This window comes from Trachemys scripta, chromosome 6 (genome assembly GCF_013100865.1).
Source record: "Trachemys scripta elegans isolate TJP31775 chromosome 6, CAS_Tse_1.0, whole genome shotgun sequence".
NCBI classification, from domain to species: domain Eukaryota; kingdom Metazoa; phylum Chordata; order Testudines; family Emydidae; genus Trachemys; species Trachemys scripta.
This window is the reverse complement of record NC_048303.1, coordinates 76,705,275-76,725,674: the sequence shown is the minus strand read 5'-3', so window position 1 is coordinate 76,725,674 and position 20,400 is coordinate 76,705,275. Positions and strand designations below refer to the sequence as shown.

General features: G+C 41.4%; 1 protein-coding gene across 1 annotated transcript in view; it reads left to right on the top strand.

Annotated features, from left to right (window-relative positions):
- The window catches only part of FBN2 (fibrillin 2), a 254,198-nt gene that overhangs the window by 158,194 nt on the left and 75,604 nt on the right, over nucleotides 1–20,400 (top strand). Inside the window, exons 32-36 of the mRNA XM_034773456.1 lie at nucleotides 1,047–1,169; nucleotides 2,885–3,007; nucleotides 5,086–5,211; nucleotides 14,446–14,568; nucleotides 19,047–19,169. Of these exons, the coding sequence (XP_034629347.1) occupies nucleotides 1,047–1,169; nucleotides 2,885–3,007; nucleotides 5,086–5,211; nucleotides 14,446–14,568; nucleotides 19,047–19,169 (618 nt within the window). The remainder of the gene's footprint in view (nucleotides 1–1,046; nucleotides 1,170–2,884; nucleotides 3,008–5,085; nucleotides 5,212–14,445; nucleotides 14,569–19,046; nucleotides 19,170–20,400) is intronic.

Sequence of the window (20,400 nt, the reverse complement as noted above, 5' to 3'; positions counted from 1 at the left end):
GTGCTAGCCTGCTTGATGGAGGCTGCTTCAGCCAAATGACTCTCATCCTATTCTCTATGCATTGCCATGCCGGAGGCTTCCATGACACCCACCTATCTTACCCTCCATTTTTCTGCAGCTAAACATCATCCTTTCTATTGTAAATGGGGCCGTCCATAGCTGCATAGCAGGAAACTGGATATTTCCAAAACTGCACTTCTTAGGAAAATTGGCAACAGTTATTAAATGGAAGCAAAGTTCTGATCACAAAACAGGAGGGTTTCCCTGAGTTATTGTATCAAAGAGAAATTTCAGTTTGCTCTTTTACTTACTGTTTTTTGCAATGTTTGGTTTTATTGTAGTATGCAAGACAGACATTATGGGATATATAAAACTGAGAAACAGATCTTCTTGAATGTACATATTTGCTATATTTGAAAGATTTCGGTTTTTAAATATTTTTGTTTTTCTCCTATTTATCAATTATTTGAGTCTAACAGGAGGAAATATGGTCTTAGGTCCTCAAAAGTGCTATTAATAGGGACCATTTTACATATTTTTGTCTCTTTTTTTTCTAGCGGAGTGTAATAAATATTTTTCTGTATATTCCACAGCTGTCACCCACTTACAGTAACTAAAGATTTTTTTTACTATAACTTAGCCTTTAGGGATTTTTTGTGTAATTGTCAAGTCCTTTTTATGAATAAGATTTGCATGTGTGCTCAGAGGGCTGATGGGCACATTTTTAAACAAATACAAATAAATAACATTTGTGTAAGTTTACATGAATATCAAATAAAAACCTGATATTGTAGGAAATAACAAACCCAGTTTTAATATATATTTGCAGATAAAGAAAAACCTGGAAATATAATAGACTATATACTTTCTAGTAACACAAGCTATAAATATAAAACAACCTGATTAAATCATTATGAAGTATTTTTATTTTGAAACTAAGCAACGGACATATGCAGTATGTTGGAAAAACATCACAAGTCAACTTTCCAATATTTATGGAGCCTTGGAATTGAACTTTTATTGATCAATTTGTTTTGCCTTGTTAGATGTGGACGAGTGTGAGATTGGTGCCCACAACTGCGACATGCATGCCTCATGTGTTAATGTCCCAGGAAGCTTCAAATGCAGCTGCAGAGAGGGATGGATGGGAAATGGCATTAAATGTATTGGTGAGTGTGTAATTAGTGATGCATTTGTTTGGCTGAAAAGTTTTTAAATTGGACTTACTTGACTATTTGAAAAAAATCGTTCTATTCCTTTACATGTAAAGATCTATGGACAGATAGAGAAATAGGATTCTTGTATTTCATTTATTTATTTTTTGTTCTGTGAAGAAAAAAGTTTACTTCTATCTCAAACTCTTGTCTGTCTAGCAGTTTACTTTAAATAACTTAATATGAAATGATTCAAGTCAGAATACTTATGTTGGCTTATAATATTGGAAAGAAATGGAACACTGTAGTGCAGACATCCTTTGATGCATGTCCAGCATTTTTAAGCTAAATTCAATCAATTATAGAATGGAGAATGAATTAAATATTTTTTTCCAAAGCTTAAGGGTAAATGTCAAGCTGTGTAAAATGTTAAGTTCATTTAAAAACAAATGGAAGAAACAAAATGTTGTGAGATTCTGTACCAGTGACTCATAGATCAGTATCTATAAGTTAAAGGAAACTTAAAAAACATCTCTTATTGTTCTTTTTCTGTCTCTGCCACTGGCTGCTGGGTGACCTTGGGCAAGTCACTTTACCTCTCTGTGCATCAGTTTCCCCATCCTTAAAATGAGGATAATGGTACTGACCTCTTTTGCAAAGCACTTTAAGATTTATGGATGAAAATTGCTGTATAAGAACTAGGTATTATTATTTTATTTTATTATTTATATAAAAGGTAAGTCTGAGTATTATGAGACAGCACTACATGCTAGATTTACAAAGGTTTAGGCATTGGTGGATACAGACAGGCACTAAGTCTGATTTATAGATGCGCCTTAGTGATTCAGGCGCCTAATTTCCATTGATTTTCACCCACATAGGTGCTTTTGTAAATCTCACTCATGTGACTATCAGTGTCTTACGGTGGCTAAATACCTTTGTAAAACTGCCCCTAAAGCTCACTGTGGTTAAGCCATTGCTGAGAAGAAGGGAAAGCCCCTCTCCCGCAAGCTTTTTGGGGCAATTTATTGTTCGAGGTTTCATTGCATCTCCAAGTAAAAAGAATTGTTCTTCTTTGAATTGTTGCAGTTGTGTGCTCCACACCATGAGCCAGAGACTTTTTTCCTGCAGCAGTTCCCACCAAGGTGGCACATGCATCCTGCTCCTCCTTAAGGCCCCTCCTTATATAAGGGCAGTACTGCCCGACTCTCCTTAGTTCCTCCTTACTGCCACTAGCCTAAGTCAGAGCTCCTTGTGTAGTTCTCTCCTCATGGTTTATTACCTGCGTCACAGCTGCTGGCTGGGACTTTGTTAGTGTAAATAGTTAGTAGGAGTCAGTACCTGTAGTATGGTGTAGTGTTAGTTTAGTAGAGGTTTTGCAGCATTCTCCAGGTTTTAAGCACTGTTTTGATTCCAACTTCTCTAACAAAGTACTAAAATTGAAGTTATTTAGGGTATATGTGTCACTTGAAGTGGAACCACTTCATTCATGCATATAAACTTTATTGTAAGAGGAAAATTTAAAATTAAATCAATTGTTTATTAACCAAGTATCTACCTACTGGTATTTAGCATTGGTACAGGTGTCCTCCTGGCTATAATAATCAACTTTGTGTTTTTTGGTGTGTATCACCTCATAGGTTAATTGCGAGTACAGCATATTACCTACTATAAATATACAGTTTTACTCTTTACTCTTTCTGATGTCTTGGTTTTCTTCTGCTGTACAGATCTTGATGAATGTTCTAATGGAACCCACAAGTGTAGTGTGAATGCTCAATGTGTGAACAATCCTGGGTCATACCGTTGTGCCTGTGCTGAGGGATTCACTGGAGATGGATTCACTTGTTCTGGTAAGAAAGGTCTAAGAAGTTTCCTGCAAGGGTAGTTTGGATACTGATTTTTCCCATTTTTTTCTGAAGCTTTGCAAAATTAGGACTAACTCCCAAAGGTGGGGAGAAAATTGTAAGAGCCTCTGCCATACAAGATGCAAGTCAAGAGCCCTCCAGATCATTCAAGAAACTTGCTAGCAGAGACTCCTGGCTCTCACTTTAGCTTGTGTACCAAATCTGCAGGTGGCTGATTGGCTAGTGTTCTTGTCCACCGTACCCTCCTCCTGCCCGCCCACTCCCATCAGCCAGTAAACTCTATAGCCAGGAGCACACACTGCTCCAGCTCCCCATTACACATCCTGTCCCTGTTGGCAGGATCCCTGTAGCAGGGACTGCAGAGGGCAGCATCTGTTTTCCCTTCAATATACTAGTTTGGGGAGGATTTGGTCATTATTGTATGAAAAGTTAAGTCTGGTTAGAATTGAAAAATATATCATGCTTATTCCTTTGCATTTGCTAATAGTTGGCTTCGAATTTCTGTTTTAAGAATTAACTTTTTCTCATATGGTAACTGAAAATAATCTGAAATATTGAAAATTATCCTGATTTTATATATAAACATTGATGAGATTGTGTATTTGCATGATTACAGTTTTGTCACCCTTTCCATGCACAATATAGACCTGCAGTAACATCTGTTTTCTTTCAAGTACTAGCACATTTTGTCCTGCTATAAGTGCAGGAGGCTGGACTAGATGACCTCTCGAAGTCCCTTCCAGTCGTATGATTCTATGATGTGTGTTCAGTGACTTTTTTGTGAATACATCTAGAATATGCTATAATAGCTAGAAAGTAATGTTACTGCATACTATACTTTTCAACTAACCTAAATATAGACCCAAATTTTCTTCCATCCTAAATAGACAGACACTGTCTTCTTTCTGTTTATTATGGTCAGAATCATTAAAATATTCTTTTAATTGTAGTAGATGTAGTTGTAGTTGATAAATATGTGGTTTTAAATCAACTTTTCCCCTCTACTGTTTATATGCTTCATTCTGGGTCATTCTCATATATTTTAAAGACTAGTATTTTAACATTTCGTTTTCATAATTTTGAGAGCTAATCATTAATGAATAGAGCAGAGGGATAGCTCAGTGGTTTGAGCATTGGCCTGCTAAACCAATCCTTGACGGGGCCACTTAGGGATCCGAGGCAAAATCAGTACTTGGTCCTGCTAGTGAAGACAGGGGGCTGGACTCGATGACCTTTCAGGGTCCCTTCCAGTTCTAGGAGATAGAATATCTCCATTAATTTAATTTATTTTAAGAACTAAGAAGTCAGATTTAGTATCTGGGTATACTTAGTCTGGGTGATCAGGTTCATTTTTCATGTGGTTACAATGACTGCACTCTTGAACGACATTCCCATATATATGAAATGTTTATAAATCTAAATGATGCTAGCAAAACAGTAAAATTTTAAAGGCCAAATGTTGAAAGAACACCTGCAAAAATTAGCGTACTATGATGTATGCACAGAAATGATAGTTTAAACCCACCGACCCCACTGGTGTTCAGTTTGTATATGCAAATAGTGTTTGTTTATGTATCATTTGCTCACACAGTTAATAGTGTTAAAAAATTGTGTGAAAAAGGCAATTTACATTTGCATAAATAGAGATTTCATTTTGAAAATTTGCCTCTAAAATTGTCTTATTCAGAAATATTTCATCAGTCATTATGATGCACGTTTATGACTTCAGAAATTAAATATCCACCTTATTGTTTGTCAGAATTGCCATTAATGGGTTTGGAAAACTTGCATCGGTTCAAAATTAGATACTGTATGATAAAATCTATTAATGAAAATGTCAGTACATGGAGACCCAATAGGGGAAAAGATATTGGAAATAGTTGTTGCCTTTTGTTTTTCTACATTCTTTTATATTCTATCTTTGAATGGTGTACCTGCTTTGCTTTATATCAACAAATGTTGAACAGAATTTATTTGAATGATAAATGGGAAGAAACAGAATCATACTTTGATGATAAAATATATCACAGAAATTTAATGGCTGCTTACTTCTTTTCCTGCAGATATTGATGAGTGTGCAGAAAATGTTAATCTGTGTGAGAATGGACAGTGCCTGAATGTCCCTGGTGCATATCGATGTGAGTGTGAAATGGGATTCACTCCAGCTTCAGACAGCAAATCTTGCCAAGGTAAGTTACTAGTACTTCAACCTTGTTTTCTGAGTTTGGATTGGCTGCTATGAAGGAAACCACAAGAAGTGCTGGAAGAACCTCAAGCTAGAAGCAGAATACACATAGCATGCTTCATATGCTTCTCCAGCAAGGATTATTTTGCTGTATGAATTATGGTGAAGGTAGCTTTCATCTCTTATGAAGTTTTCCTGGTCTTGGGCCAAGAAACCTGGAGTAGAGGTTTGGCTCAACAAGTTTGTTTTCCTTAATCATTTTTCTTGTTTTTGTCTTAGTGAATGGTTTGTGGAAAAACTCTGCTGACCACTGTTTTATTTAATACATTTATACAGGAAATATAAACTATGCTGATCACCGCTCTATTTAATAAATGTACACAGGAAATTTGAACTGTGCTCTTCACTTCTGTGTTTAAGTTACAACAATCCTAATATTTCTCTTTTTGGAACTTTTCTTCTCCCGCTTTCTCTCTGTCATATGTACTCTGTTGTCTGAGACATAACTTTTAGCTGACAGTGATTCCATTCCTTGTAGTGGTCTGATGTCATCTCTCACTTTACTATAACAGAAGTATATGCGGACTCTGTTCTAGACTGATTTCTGTGTACTGAGTGTTCCAAAACTTTTTAAATCTTGTTTTAAAACACAAAAATGTTAGTAGAAACCTCATGACATCTTGGAAAGTGTAAACCTCTTGAAAAGGCATCTAAAGCCAGATTTTTAAAAGCATTCTCTAAAATTGCACCCACGGTTTTGCATATGCAGACCCCCATATATATGTACATAAATCAATGTTCTCACTGCTGTAAAACTTAGAAACTTCTGAAAATTTGGCCCTGAGAGTCAACTGGTCTGATCCATTGCGTTACCACAGTCTTGTCAATAAGCTTGTTTAGGAGATTTTTCAGTGCAGTTTTTGCAGCTGCTTTGACATCATACTGATACTTAAACAAAAATCCTAAAATATCAGAAGCGATGGATATATTTTGTAAACAAGAAAATCATAACTCTCTGGACAGCCATGGCAAATATTTATTTTTAATGATGCTATGGAGTGAAGTCCTTGAAAGAGAAATTTGAGAATTTTGCCTAAGATATTGGGACACAGTTGTGGTTTTTTTAACAGTAACATGGAGCACCCATGGAACCAAACTATGGTATAGGAGGTTTTGCTGATCTGGTGAGTGCAAAGGAAGGACCTTTCTTATGGGTGAGCAGAAATAGTTCCTTGCACTTGAGGTATAATCCTGGCCATGTTTGGTACATCTACTCTGAACTTAACATAAGAATGGCCAGACCAATGGTCCATCTCACCCAGTATCCTGTCTTACGACAGTGGCTGATGCCAGATGCTTCAAAGAGAATGAACACAAGAGGGCAATTATCAAGTGATCCATCCCCTGTTGTCCAGTCCCAGCATCTGGCAGTCAGAGTCTTAGGGACACCTAGAGCATGGGATTCCATCCCTGACCATCTTGGCAAATAGCCATTGATGGACCCGTCTTCCAGGAACGTATCTAATTCTGAGTTACTACAGAGAATTCTTTCCTGGGTGCTGGCTGGTGAGTCTTGCTCACATGCTCAGGATTTAACTGATTGCCATATTTGGGGTTGGGAAGGAATTTTCCTCCAGGGCAGATTGGCAGAGGCCCTGGAGGCTTTTCGCCTTCCTCTGCCCCATGGTGCGCAGCTCACTTGCTGGAGGATTCTCTGCACCTTGAGGTCTTTAAACCACTATTTGAGGACTTCAGTAACTCAGGCATAGGTTAGGGTTTGTTACAGGAGTGGGTGGGTGAGATTCTGTGGCCTGCGTTGTGCAGGAGGTTAGACTAGATGATCATAATGGTCCCTTCTGACCTTAAAGTGTCTGAGGCCTGGTCTACACTATGAGTTTAGGTCGACTTTAGCAGGATTAAATCAAATTAAGCCTGGACACGTCCACACGACGAAGCCCTTTCTTTCGACTTAAAGGGCCCTTTAAACCGGTTTCTTTACTCCACCTCCGACGAGGAGATTAGCGCTAAAATCGGCCTTTCGGTTCGGATTTGGGGTAGTGTGGACGGAATTCGATGTTATTGGCCTCCGGGAGCTATCCCACAGTGCTTCATTGTGATCACTCTGGACAGCACTCTCAACTCAGGTGCACTGACCAGGTAGACAGGAAAAGCCCCGCGAACTTTTGAATTTCATTTCCTGTTTGCCCAGAGCACAGGTGATCACGCAGAGCTCATCAGCACAGGTAACTATGATGGAGTCCCAGGATCGCAAAAGAGCTCCAGCATGGACCGAACGAGAGGTACGGGATCTGCTCGCCATATGGGGAGATGAATCAGTGCTGGCTGAACTCCGTAGCAGTAAACAAAATGGCAAAATATTAGAAAAGTTCTCAAAGGCCATGAAGGACAGAGGCCATAACAGGGATGCACAGCAGTGCCGCGTGAAAATTAAGGAGCTAAGGCAAGCCTACCACAAAGCCAGAGAGGCAAACGGAAGGTCTGGGGCAGAGCCGCAAACATGCCGCTTCTACACGGAGCTGCATGCCATTCTAGGGGGTGCAGCCACCACTACCCCAACCGTGTGCTTTGACTCCGTCAATGGAGAAACACGCAACAGGGAAGCGGGTTCGGGGTACGCGGAAGATGATGATGATGATGAAGACAATGAAGATAGCTCACAGCAAGGAAGCGGAGAAACCGGTTTCCCCAACAGCCAGGATATGTTTATCACCCTGGATCTGGAACCAGTAACCCCCAAATTCACCCAAGGCATGCTCCCGGACCCTGAGGGCACACCAGGGACCTCTGGTGAGTGTACCTTTGTAAATAATATACATGATTTAAAAACAAGTGTGTTTAATGATTAGTGATTAATTTGCCCTGGCAATCGCGGCCAGTACAGCTACTGGAAAAGTCTGTTAACGTGTATGGGGATGGAGCGGAAATCCTCCAGGGACATCTCCAGAAAGCTCTCCTTCATTTACTCCCAAAACCTTTGCAAAAGGTTTCTGGGGAGGGCTGCCTTATCCCGTCCGCCATGATAGGACACTTTACCATGCCAGCCAGTAGCATGTAGTCTGGAATCATTGCATAACAAAGCATGGCAGCGTATGGTCCCTGTGTTTGCTGGCATGCAGACAACATCCATTCCTTATCTCTCTTTGTTATCCTCAGGAGAGTGATATCATTCACGGTCACCTGGTTGAAATGGGGTGATTTTATTAAGGGGGCATTCAGAGGTGCCCGTTCCTGCTCGGCTGAACAGAAATGTTCCCCGCTGTTAGCCACGCGGTGGGGGAGGAGAAGTGAAGGGATCATCCCAGAGAATTGGTTGTGTGTGTGTGGAGGGGAGGGGTAGTTGGGTTTGTGCTGCATGTTAACCCGGAAACCCCAGCCCCTCCTTTTACATTGCAAACCCATTTTAAATGGCCAACCCAATGGGTCCTTGGTATGGGAAATGAGGGCGCCACTGTTTGAAACCATTCCCACATGTTATTAGGGTTAAAAAAGCCAAAAGACTGTGGCTTACCATGGCTGCCTGCAAGCCGAATTCTGTTGCCTGGCACTGCGTGAGTGATCTCTCACACCAAACCGGCAGGCCCTCAATAGACGAAAAATGCGACCTTGTAACGAAAGTACATGTGCTGTGTAATGTGAACAGCAAAATTTAACGTGAAAGAGTGTACCCATTGTTCTCTAAAATGTGTCTTTTTTAACCACCTCTCCCTTCTCCTCCACCAGCTGCAAATGTTTCTCCTTCGCAGAGGCTAGCAAAGATTAGAAGGAGAAAACGGCGGACTCGGGATGATACGTTCACGGAGCTCCAGATGTCCTCCCACGCTGAAAGAGCACAGCAGAATGCGTGGATGCAGTCAATGTCAGACTACAGAAAAGCACAATATGAACGAGAGGAGAGGTGGTGGGCTGAATCACGGGATGAATGGAGCAAGTGGCGGGCTGAATATGATAGGTGGCGTCAGCTTGCAGACAGAAGGCAAGAGTCAATGCTCCGGCTGCTGGAGCATCATACTGATGATGAGCTGCAGGAAAGGCAGCAGGAGCAAAGACCGCTGCTACAGCCCCTGTGTAACCAACAGCCCTCTTCCCCAAGTCCCATTGCCTCCTCACCCAGACTCCCAAGAACACGGGGTGGGGGCCTCCGGCCACCCAGTCACTCCACCCCAGATGATTGCCCGAGCATCAGAAGGCTGGTCTTCAATAAGTGTTAAAGTTGTAAAGTTTTAAACTGCAGTGTGTCCTTTTCCTTCCCTCCTCTCCCACTCCTCTCGGGCTACCTTGGCAATTATCCCCCTAGTTGTGTGATGAATTAATAAAAAATGCATGAATGTGAAGTAGCAATGACTTTATTGCCTCTGCAAGCGGTGCTCGAAGGGGGAAGGCGGGGGGTTGGTTTACAGGGAAGTAGAGTGAACCGGGTGGGGCGGAGGGTTCATCAAGGAGAAACAACCAGAAGTTTCACACCGTAGCCTGGCCAGTCACAAAACTCGATTTCAAAGCTTTGCTGATGCGCACCGCGCCCTGCTGTACTCTTCTAACCGCCCTGGTGTCTGGCTGCATGTAGTCAGTGGCCAGGCGATTTGCCTCAACCTCCCACCCCTCCATAAATGTCTCCTCCTTACTCTCACAGATATTGTGGAGCGCACAGCAAGCAGCAATAACAATGGGGATACTCTTTTTGCTGAGGTCTGAGTGAGTCAGTAAGCTGCGCCAGCGTGCTTTTAAACGTCCAAATGCACATTCCACCACCATTCGGCACTTGCACAGCGTATAGTTGAATAGGTCCTGACTACTGTCCAGGCTGCCTGTGTACGGCTTCATGAGCCATGGCATTAAGGGGTAGGCTGGGTCCCCAAGGATCACGATAGGCATTTCAGCATCCCCAACGGTTATTTTCTGGTCCAGGAAGAAAGTCCCTTCCTCCAGCTTTCGAAACAGAGCAGAGTGCCTGAAGACGCGAGCATCATGTACCTTTCCCGGCCATCCCACATTGATGTTGGTGAAACATCCCTTGTGATCCACCAGGGCTTGCAGCAGCATTGAAAAGTACCCCTTGTGGTTTATGTGCTCGGTGGCTTGGTGCTCTGGTGACAAGATAGGGATACGGGTTTCCGTCTATCGCCCCACCAGAGTTTGGGAATCCCATTGCAGCATAGCCATCCACTATGGCCTGCATGTTTCCCGGAGTCACTACCCTTGATATCACCAGGTCTTTCATTGCCCTGGCAACTTGGATCACAGCAGCCCCCACAGTAGATTTGCCCACTCCAAATTGATTCCCGACTGACCGGTAGCTGTCTGGCATTGCAAGCTTCCACAGGGCTATCGCCACTCGCTTCTCAACTGTGAGGGCTGCTCTCATCCTGGTATTCTGGCGCTTCAGGGCAGGGGAAAGCAAGTCACAAAGTTCCATGAAAGTGCCCTTACGCATGCGAAAGTTTCGCTGCCACTGGGAATCGTCCCAGACCTGCAACACGATGCGGCTCCACCAGCCTGTGCTTGTTTCCCGGGCCCAGAATCGGCATTCCACGGCATGAACCTGCCCCAGTAACACTATGATTTTCACATTGCTGGGGCCCGTACCTTGTGTGAGGGCTGTGTCAATGTCAATTTCCTCATCACTCTCGTCGCCGCGCTGCAATCGCCTCCTCAGCTGGTCCTGGTTTTGCTTTGGCATGTCCTGGCTCTGCATATACTCCAGGACAATGTGCGTGATGTTAATAGTGCTCATAATTGCCGCGGTGATCTGAGCGGGCGCCATGATACCAGTGCTATGGCGTCTGGTCTGAAAAAAGGCGCGAAACTGACGGGTGAGGGGCGAGTGACGACATGGCGTACAGGTACAGGGAATTAAAATCAAGAAAGGTGGCTGTGCATCAGGGAGAAACACAAACAACTGTCACACAGAATGCCCCCCCCCCCCCAAGATTGAACTCAAAACCCAAGGTTTAGCAGGCCTTTGATTTCACGGAGGGAGGGGGAAGCAAATGAATACATCTATTTTTTACATCTTAAGCTGGCAGCAGATGGTGCAGCATGACTGATAGCCCTCAGCATCTTCTGGGTGCTTGGCAGAAGATACTGTACTACGACTGCTAGCCATCATCGTCAAGACGGTTCAGTCGGACTGCCGGCAGGACTGAGTCTCCAGGAGACAAAGCATGTCTGCCCAGGTGCCTCTGATTTGAACTGGAATACGATGACGACGGATATCAGTCTTAGTACACCATCTACTGCCAAAAGGCAAGGGGCTGCTGCTGTGTAGCAATGCAGTACCACGTCTGCCGGCACCCAGATGACATATGGCGATGCTGAGCTGAGCGGGCTCCATGCTTGCCATGGTATGTTGACTGCACAGGTAACCCTGGTAAAAAGGCACGAATCGATTGTCTGCCGTTGCTCTGACGGAGGGGGAGGGGCCTGATGGCATGTACCCAGAACCCCCCGCGACACTGTTTTGCATCATCAGGCATTGGGATCTCAACCCAGAATTCCAATGGGCGGCGGAGACTGTGGGAAGTGTGGGATAGCTACCCACAGTGCAACGCTCCGGAAGTCGACGTTCGCCTCGGTACTGTGGACGCGGTCCACCGGCTTCATGCACTTAGAGCATTTTATGTGGGAACACACACAATCGACTGTATAAAACCGATATCTATAAAACCGGCTTCTATAAATTCGACCTAATTTCATAGTGTAGACATACCCTGAGCTGAGGTATGTGTGTTGTTTGAAGAAGTACTTCCTTTTGTTTGTTTTAAACCTGCTGCCTATTATTTTCATTGGGTGACACCTGGTTCTTGTGTTTTGTGAAGGGATAAATAACATTCCTTATTCACTTTCTCCACACCATTCATGATTTTATAGACATCTATCATATCCCCCTTTAGTCCTCTCTTTTCTATGATGAAAAGTCCCTGTCTTTTTAATCTCTCCACATATGGAAGATGTTCCATACCCTTAATAATTTTTGTTGCCCTTCTCTGTACCTTTTGCATTTCTACTATATCTTTTTTGAGATGGGGCAGCCAGAAATACATGTGGTATTCAAGATGTGGTCGTATCATGGCTTCATATAGTGGCATTATATTTTCTTTATTATTATCGATGCTTTTCCTAATGGTTCCTAACATTCTGTTAGCTTTTTTTATTGCTGCTGCGCATTGAGCTGATGTTTTCAGAGAACTATCCACAATGACTCCAAGATCTCTTTCTTGAGTTGTAGCAGTTAATTTAGACCCCATTATTCTGTATGGATAGTTGGGATTTTGCTTTCCAATGTGCCTTACTTTGCATTTATCAACATTGAATTTCATCCTTTTTTGTTGCCCAGTCACCCAGCTTTGTGAGGTCCCTTTGTAACTCCTTGCAGTCTGCTTTGGACTTACAAAATTACTCAAAATAGTTATCATCTGCAAACTTTGCCAGCTCACTGTTTACCCCTATACTCAGATCATTTATGAATACGTTGAAGAGCACTGATCCCAGTACAGATCCCTGGAGGATACTATATCTATACACATTATTTATGTAGCTTAACTTACCTTTATTTAGACTCTTAATTTTTACTATATTAGAAAATGATAGATGATGCACTTCTTTACTATATGATGATAAAAAATTTTAATTGTGATTTATGGCAAACTCTATTTGGATGGAAATTAAAATAAAATAAAATGCACAAAAAAGCATTTAAATAGTTTTATGTAATAAAACAATTTTAAATGTGCAGGATATATAAACAAAAAGTTTATCAAAAATATTTTGCATTTAAAACTACCTTATTCATTAAGCAAATGGAAGTATTATTTGTAGTTAGTGAATTGAGCTGATTTTCGAGATTTTAGAACTAGTAGATCTCACCCTCTCACATCTCATTTTTATTAATAGATTGGAGAAGGAAAACAAGTTTTTCTGCTTTTTCAACTTCCATTTGGTTTATTACCTTTGAATGAAATAGTTGAATAAACTGAAATGAAGAAAATATTCTCTCTGCACCTACAGAAGAGGCTACTTCTGCCCAAAGCTTGTTTAGCATTTCAACAAATTCTGGTTCCATGTGCTTAGCCAGTGACTTCTACCAATTCAGTCATTTAACTTTCCTTAGAATATAACAGCAAACATGTGCTACTGAATATTATTTTTGTATTCAGTTTAAATTATTTTAATATATTATACTAAGGCTAGGCCTTAAAATAGGTTGTCAATTTCAACTTTAATTTTAAATAGGTATATTTTAAAATATAAACCTGAATTTAATTTAAATTAAATACATTTTTTTTTAATTTTCAATTTTTATTTACCCTGATGCACATGTGCAGACATATTAAAACAGTCTGGACTTGCTTTAATTTGCCTTCTCCATTTTCCAGGTGTTTATGAAACTAGGTGGAGGCTATGTCCATATCTTCAGTTTACTCTTGGAGGGTATGTCTACACGGCAGCTAGACACTTGCGGCTGGCCTGTGCCAGCCAGCTGAGGCTTTTGAGCTGGGAGGGTCTCAGATCTCGTGCTCCAGGCCAAGCCCGGAAGTATACATAGCAATGAAACAGTCCTGCAGCTTGAGCCCCATGAGCCTGAGTCAGTTGGCACAGACCAGCTGCGGGTGTCTAGTTGCTGTGTAGACATATCCATAGTGTCTCTGGAAAAATGGGAACACTATGGGTATGTCAACGCAGGAACTAGGGAGTGACCAGCCTACTGCTCTCTTTTTAGTGTACTTTGCATTCTTTCAAGGGGAGTTTGGTGAACCTTACACATGTGCTTACCTACATGCTGGAAACGAGGAGCATGGCAAATGATCAGTCCCTATCATTTGCATTTGTTTAATGATGTGCTTTTCTTTTCTTTTTTCTTTTTTGTATATTTCTAAAAAGTCATTTAATAGTATTTTGATTTTAAAATCTTTTTTTTTCCATTTGGAATCCGGGGGATTAATTCCTGATAGCATAACTTTTCTTGGCAAATAGAAATACTGAACGTTCTCTTTATATCTGAAAATTATTATAACAAATATGACAGGAATAAGTGATGTGGTGTCTTTAAAACTACTCCTCAAAAATTCCTATGTTTAACTTTTAAAGTATACAAGCAGTGCATCTGATTTTCCAGAAATTCTATTAGTGTTTTATGTGTTCTTTGAGTGTTTTTAGTTGTTCTTAAGATAGTGGGTGCTATTATGATGAGCTGTAACTAATTGCTCTTCCTCTATTCCTTCAGATATTGATGAATGCACCTTCCAGAACATTTGTGTTTTTGGAACCTGCAATAACTTACCAGGCATGTTTCACTGTATCTGCGATGACGGCTATGAACTGGATAGAACTGGAGGAAACTGTACAGGTATATCCAATTCTATACAGAAATGTGGCAGGTCTTTCAAAGAGGAGTTTAATGTCCAGTAACTCCTCACTTAAAGTCATCCCGGTTAATGTTGTTACATTGCTGATCAATTAGAGAACATGCTCGTTTAAAGTTGCACAATGCTCCCTTATAATGTTGTTTAGTAGCCGCCTGCTTTGTCCACTGCTTGCAGGAAGAGCAGCCTGTTGCAGCCAGTTGGTGGGGGCTTGGAACCAGGATGGACCGGCAGCCCCCCCCCCCATCAGCTCCCCTAAATTCCCTGTGCGGCAGCTGCCCAGCAGGCTATCAATTGTCCGCAGTTCAGCTGTCCCTCCCCCCCACTGTCCTGTACTGCTCCTGTCCTCTGCCTTGGAGCTGGTCCTGGGAGCCTCCTGCTTGCTGTGCAGGAGGGGAAGCGGGGGGCTGATGTCAGGGTGTCCCCCTCCCCCCTGCTCCTGCCCCCCGCTTACCCCACCCATAGAGCAGGGGGGACACATGACAGGGTCAGGACGGAGGGAGCTTGCTGGCCGCAGCTGCTGTCGCAACTTCCTGATCTACTTAAAAAGGCAATGTACTTAGAGTGTTGTCAGCATACTTAAAGGGGCAATGCGTGTCTCTCTCTTTCACACAGGGTGTGTGTCTCTGTCTCTGTCTGCCATGCTGTCTCCCCTCCCTCCATTCGTCTGCCTTGTAGTGTGAGGCTACATTAACAACAATGTGTTAACACTTGAGGGCTCAGCCGAATGCTAGTTCATCATTTAGCATTAAGGCATTCCCTGGGAAATATCCCACCCTCTTCCACTGTCTGACTTCACCACCTCAACCAAGCTTCACAATCATCATTGCTTTGTACAGTATTAAATTGTTTGTTTAAAACTTATACTGTGTGTATTGTGACAGATTCAGACCAGAAGAATGTAAGAGAGTGGTGGAAGGCAGATATATCAGCCTTCAGAATGAGCAGGTCCCTGTTCCCTGGATAGCCAAACAAAGGCTACTCCAGGCCAATTAACACCGGATGCCAATTAACCAATTAAAGCCGTTAGGCTAATGGAGACAGCTGGAACCAAACAAGGTCCCACTTATACTGTTTAAAAGCACTCCTTCCAGTGCCCTCTGGGGAGCCGAGGTGAAAGGAGCTGGAGGAGAGGAAGCATTCCTGAATCCAGAGATAAGGCTGAAGCTAGGAAAAGGGGATCACAGGGGAAGTGGCCCAGGGAATCAAAGCAGCGTCAGTGGTGAAGGGAAAGCCAACAATAGCTGTTACCATTAGGATCCCTGGGCTGGAACTCAGAGTAGAGGGCAGGCCCGGGATCCCCCTCCCCACCCCCATACTCTACGGAGATCCCCTGGAGAAGGGAAGCAGGAGTCGGTCCAGGCAGGAGGCCGAACTGCGCCTACTGAGCTCTACAGAGCAACAGAGACTGTGGGGTATTCCTCCTTCCCAACTCCCATACTGGCCGGTGATGAAAGTAACTCAATAGGCTGATTCACTACATGCATCTGATGAAGTGGATATTCACCCACAAAAGCTTGTGTTCCAATACGTTAGTCTGTAAGGTGCCATAGGACTCTTTATTGCTTTTTACAGATCCAGACTAACATGGCTACCCCCTGATACTCAATAGGCTGTGACTCTTGCCACTACACTGAGAAAGGGAAGTCACATTGGGGCCTTATCGAGTTTCTGAATCCTCCCAGAAGCGCGGGACCCACCAATACAGGCTCGGAACTTTGTCACAGTATATATATATATATAGAGAGAGAGAGAGAGAGAGAGAGCTTTTTGTCTGGTGAAAAAAATTTCCCTGGAACCTAACCCCGCCTATTTACATTCATCCTTATGGGAAAATTGGATTTGCTTAACATCGTTTCACTTAATGTCACATTTTTCAGGAACATAACTACAACGTTAAGCAAGGAGTTACTGTACCAATTCATCTATTTTTCCATTGTCCTTTCTGCATGGTAAAATCAGTTGATGACTAAATGGATACATTTTAAACTCTTTTTAACTCTGTACAATTAAAAGATTCAAGCTCAAAGAATAATATTTAAGAAAACAAGTACCCCCCCCCCAAAAAAGGTTTTTTCCTATGTTTTCATCTATATTCCAGACTTAGTCACCCTTTCCTTCAACCTACCTACGCCTCCAAACAGAATGTTTTTGTGAGCATGTATGTGTAAACATTCCTATATGTGTGTGTGCGTGTGCATTTTAAATAAGAACAAAAGAGAATGAATATGGTAGTTCTTAAGTATTCATATACAATTTAATTAAGATACTAGCTGGATTTATTATAAACATTCAAAAAATATCTCTGGTAATGGGCCTCAATCCTGGCTGAGTTGTTTCAGCAATCCTTCTTTCAATCTAATACTTGTTCTCTGTTTGATAAGTGCCAGATGTGGACAAATGTGCACTACGGAAGTTAACTTTTTTTTAAATGTTCACTATTCATTAATATGTATGGAGCATCATTCTATAAATGTACATGGTGCTTTGCAGACATAGAATTAAACATGGTCCATGAGGCTCGTCTATTCCAGTTTAGACAGATACCCTAATACTTAAAGTGTTTGCATTGTAAGAGTGGGAGCAGATTCTGAAGAGATCAGTGATGAAATCCTAAACAAAAAAAGTGAGTTTTAAGGAGCGATTTGAAGGAAGACAAGAAAGTTCCTTGATGCATTGGAAGAGCAGTTGTAAGTGTGGAGGAGCAACATGAAATGCTTCACAAAACTGAGAATGGGTAAAGCGTCTACAGTTTATTTTTAGAAGTCTGGACCAAACTGTACTCATATTGGAAGTGGTACAGAATCAAAGTTTTATAATAAAAAGGAGATTTTTTTTTAAACTCGCTCTTTAAATAAAAGAGGGTGGGGGAGTGATGCAGGGTGCAGACAGCAGCAATGTCCGATATAGAAGGCCCTCCATTGTGCATGACAGACACAATCATTCTGTTATAGCAGTATAATTCACACATTGTCATATGTTATGCAGCTTAGATACTTCAAGTAAGAGTGGGCCCCATCTCATTCATTTTATTTGATGTTTCATTTTCTTGAATTGCCTCAATTATTATTGTTTGCCGATCATACAACTGTGATATACTTCTTACATGGATTTCTCAGACATGCTACTAATATGCAGAGTAATATTTTAATGAGATCTATAATTAGAAAGAACTAGTTTACAACATTGCAATTTTTTCCAAACACTTTTGGACTTCCAGCATTGCCTTATTTACTGAGTACTAGAAATCATATAACCTAGTTTATCCAGTCTCCAGTTAACCAAGTCTCCTGTTTAATTAAAGCTGTATTATGTCCTCCGGCAGAAATTGGTACTATGCATTGTTTCCCCAATTGGACAAAGTGCTATATAGCAGAGCCCTGCAGCGGGACTGGGATCTCGCGGGTCCATAATAGCAGGAGTGGCTAAAATGTATTTTGTTGCAGATGTGATTAAGTGGGCAAAAAAAAACCCAGACTGCAGTAATTGCAGGAAAACACTTTTAAACTTTTAATACTTAAATTTATGTGAGGTTTTGAACGAGATTTGATGTCTATTATAAGGAGTTAAAGTATTTTTACATGGTTTAAGCAAGATTTGTTTTATTCTTTTAGTTGTAAAAATTGTCTGAATTTTATTTATATATTAACTGACCACTTTTGTTTTTTGTTTAGTGGCCTCGGGGAATTTCTCTATCTTGTGGGGTCTAAGGTTTTGCAGGTGGGAGAGGGATAAAAATGTAAGAAACAGTGTGGAATTAGATTAAGCTAGATAAGTTTATGGAGGGAATGGTTTAATGGGATAAAATGATTTTAGTCAAATGAACAGCGTGCCATCGCTGGTAAATAGTATCACTGGCCAATGAGGGTCTGGCTGGAGAATCTTGCCTACATGCTCGGGGTTCTACTGATCGCCATATTTGGGGTCGGGAAGGAATTTTCCTCCAGGGTAGATTGGCAGAAGCACTGGAGGTTTTTTGCCTTCCTCCGCAGCATGGGGCAGGGGTCACTAGCTGGAGGATTCTCTGCTACTTGAAGTCTCTAAACCACAGGATTTGGGGACTTCAACAGCAGAGTCGAGGGAAAGGGGTTGGGACGGCTTTGTGGCCTGCATCATGCGGGAGGTCAGACTAGATGATCATAATGGTCCCTTCTGACCTTAAAGTCTATGAGTCTATGGAAGCGGGGGAAACAGGATAGAAAAACAGTCCCAGGCAGGGCTCTACTATGTAGGGCTATATGGTATTTTGGTTAAATTAAGAACTGGACAAAAGTAATGTTTCTATTAAATGTGCAACTGTAGAAATTGTTCCTGAGTGTTTCATGAACTGTAATTGCTTCAACTTCAGCTAAAAATAAAAGGTTTATCTTTCTCTCTCTCATTTGAATCATACCCTCACATCGTTCCCCACATCGTTCCTCCATTAAATCAACAGATTACAAATGTAGCTTTCCCATTTTAGATATTGATGAGTGTGCTGATCCCATTAACTGTGTTAATGGTCTCTGTGTGAATACGCCTGGGAGGTATGAGTGTAACTGCCCACCAGATTTCCAGCTGAACCCAACTGGAGTAGGTTGTGTGGGTAAGTGAAAACTATTTCAAATAAGTATGACCCATAGAAGTGGATCCAGAGGCCTCTTGTACTGATACTAGATCATTTCTAAAGATAGAGGGCCAAATTTTGCCTTGTTTTGCATCCTGTTCAAAATCAATGAGTGCAGATTTTGGTCCAGAAAATATGAATCTGTTACTGTCATGTTAGATATCAAACCATGCTCCTAAATATAGATTTATCAGTTTTAAATACTATAAACATTGTCCATTTTCTTAAAATATATTTTCTGTATATACCAGAGTGTTTGTTATTTGCATTATTGATTCCATTTTCTGGATGGACCCATGTTTCTTATTTTAGTAATTGAGTTTTAAATCTAAGAGTTCTCATGGGGCTGATGTACACTTCCTCTGAAGTAGATTTTCTAGACTTGGCTCACTGATGTGGTTAAACCTGTATCTGAATTAGAACTCCATGAAGTAGCCATTTGGATTGAAATCAACCTGTGAAAGATACACTTCAATGCAGTTTGTGTAATTCCCTCTGGTGTACTCTGGCTTAAAGTAAGCTTATGTTTACTTGTCCCTTTGCAACATGATATAGAAAGATAGTCTTGTGATTACAATACTTACACTAGCACCTAAATTGCTTGACTTCCAGTAATGGTGTCACAGACTTATTGAGTGAACTTGGGTAAATCATTTAACCTTTCAAATTGGAAATGGCACCAAAGGCCTCTTCACTTTGCTTTCTGGGGATGTCGTGTTTTTGGTTTTTTTTAAAGCATTTATATCTGTAGTAATTTAAAAAAATATTATGATTGCTATTGGTCTAAGTCAAATAAATAAAACCTGATTAAAACTTTTGTTAAAGAAATGTGAAGTTCTATCAGAATGGATTCTGCTGCTCAGCTCTTCCCTCGTTCTACTTTTCCCTGTAGAATTCAAAGGGGCTACCTGTCATTGCTCAAGGTTCCAGGACCAAGCCCCACTCTACACCTCAGGCCACCAGCAGCAGAACAAGTTGGCAGCTCAACTTATCCCAACCAATTTATTTTACAATTTCAGGCTGCAATTTTCAAAGGTACCTAAGGAAGTTAGGTACCCAACTCCCTTTGAATTTCAGTCAGATTTGGGTGCCTGACTCCACAAGATTATTTTGAAAATCCCAGACTCAATTTTTATTCATTTTTTGAGCCATTGAAATCACATTTCAATGTCTAGTTCCCCTTTCCAGCTCATGAGCTGAGGACTCACTG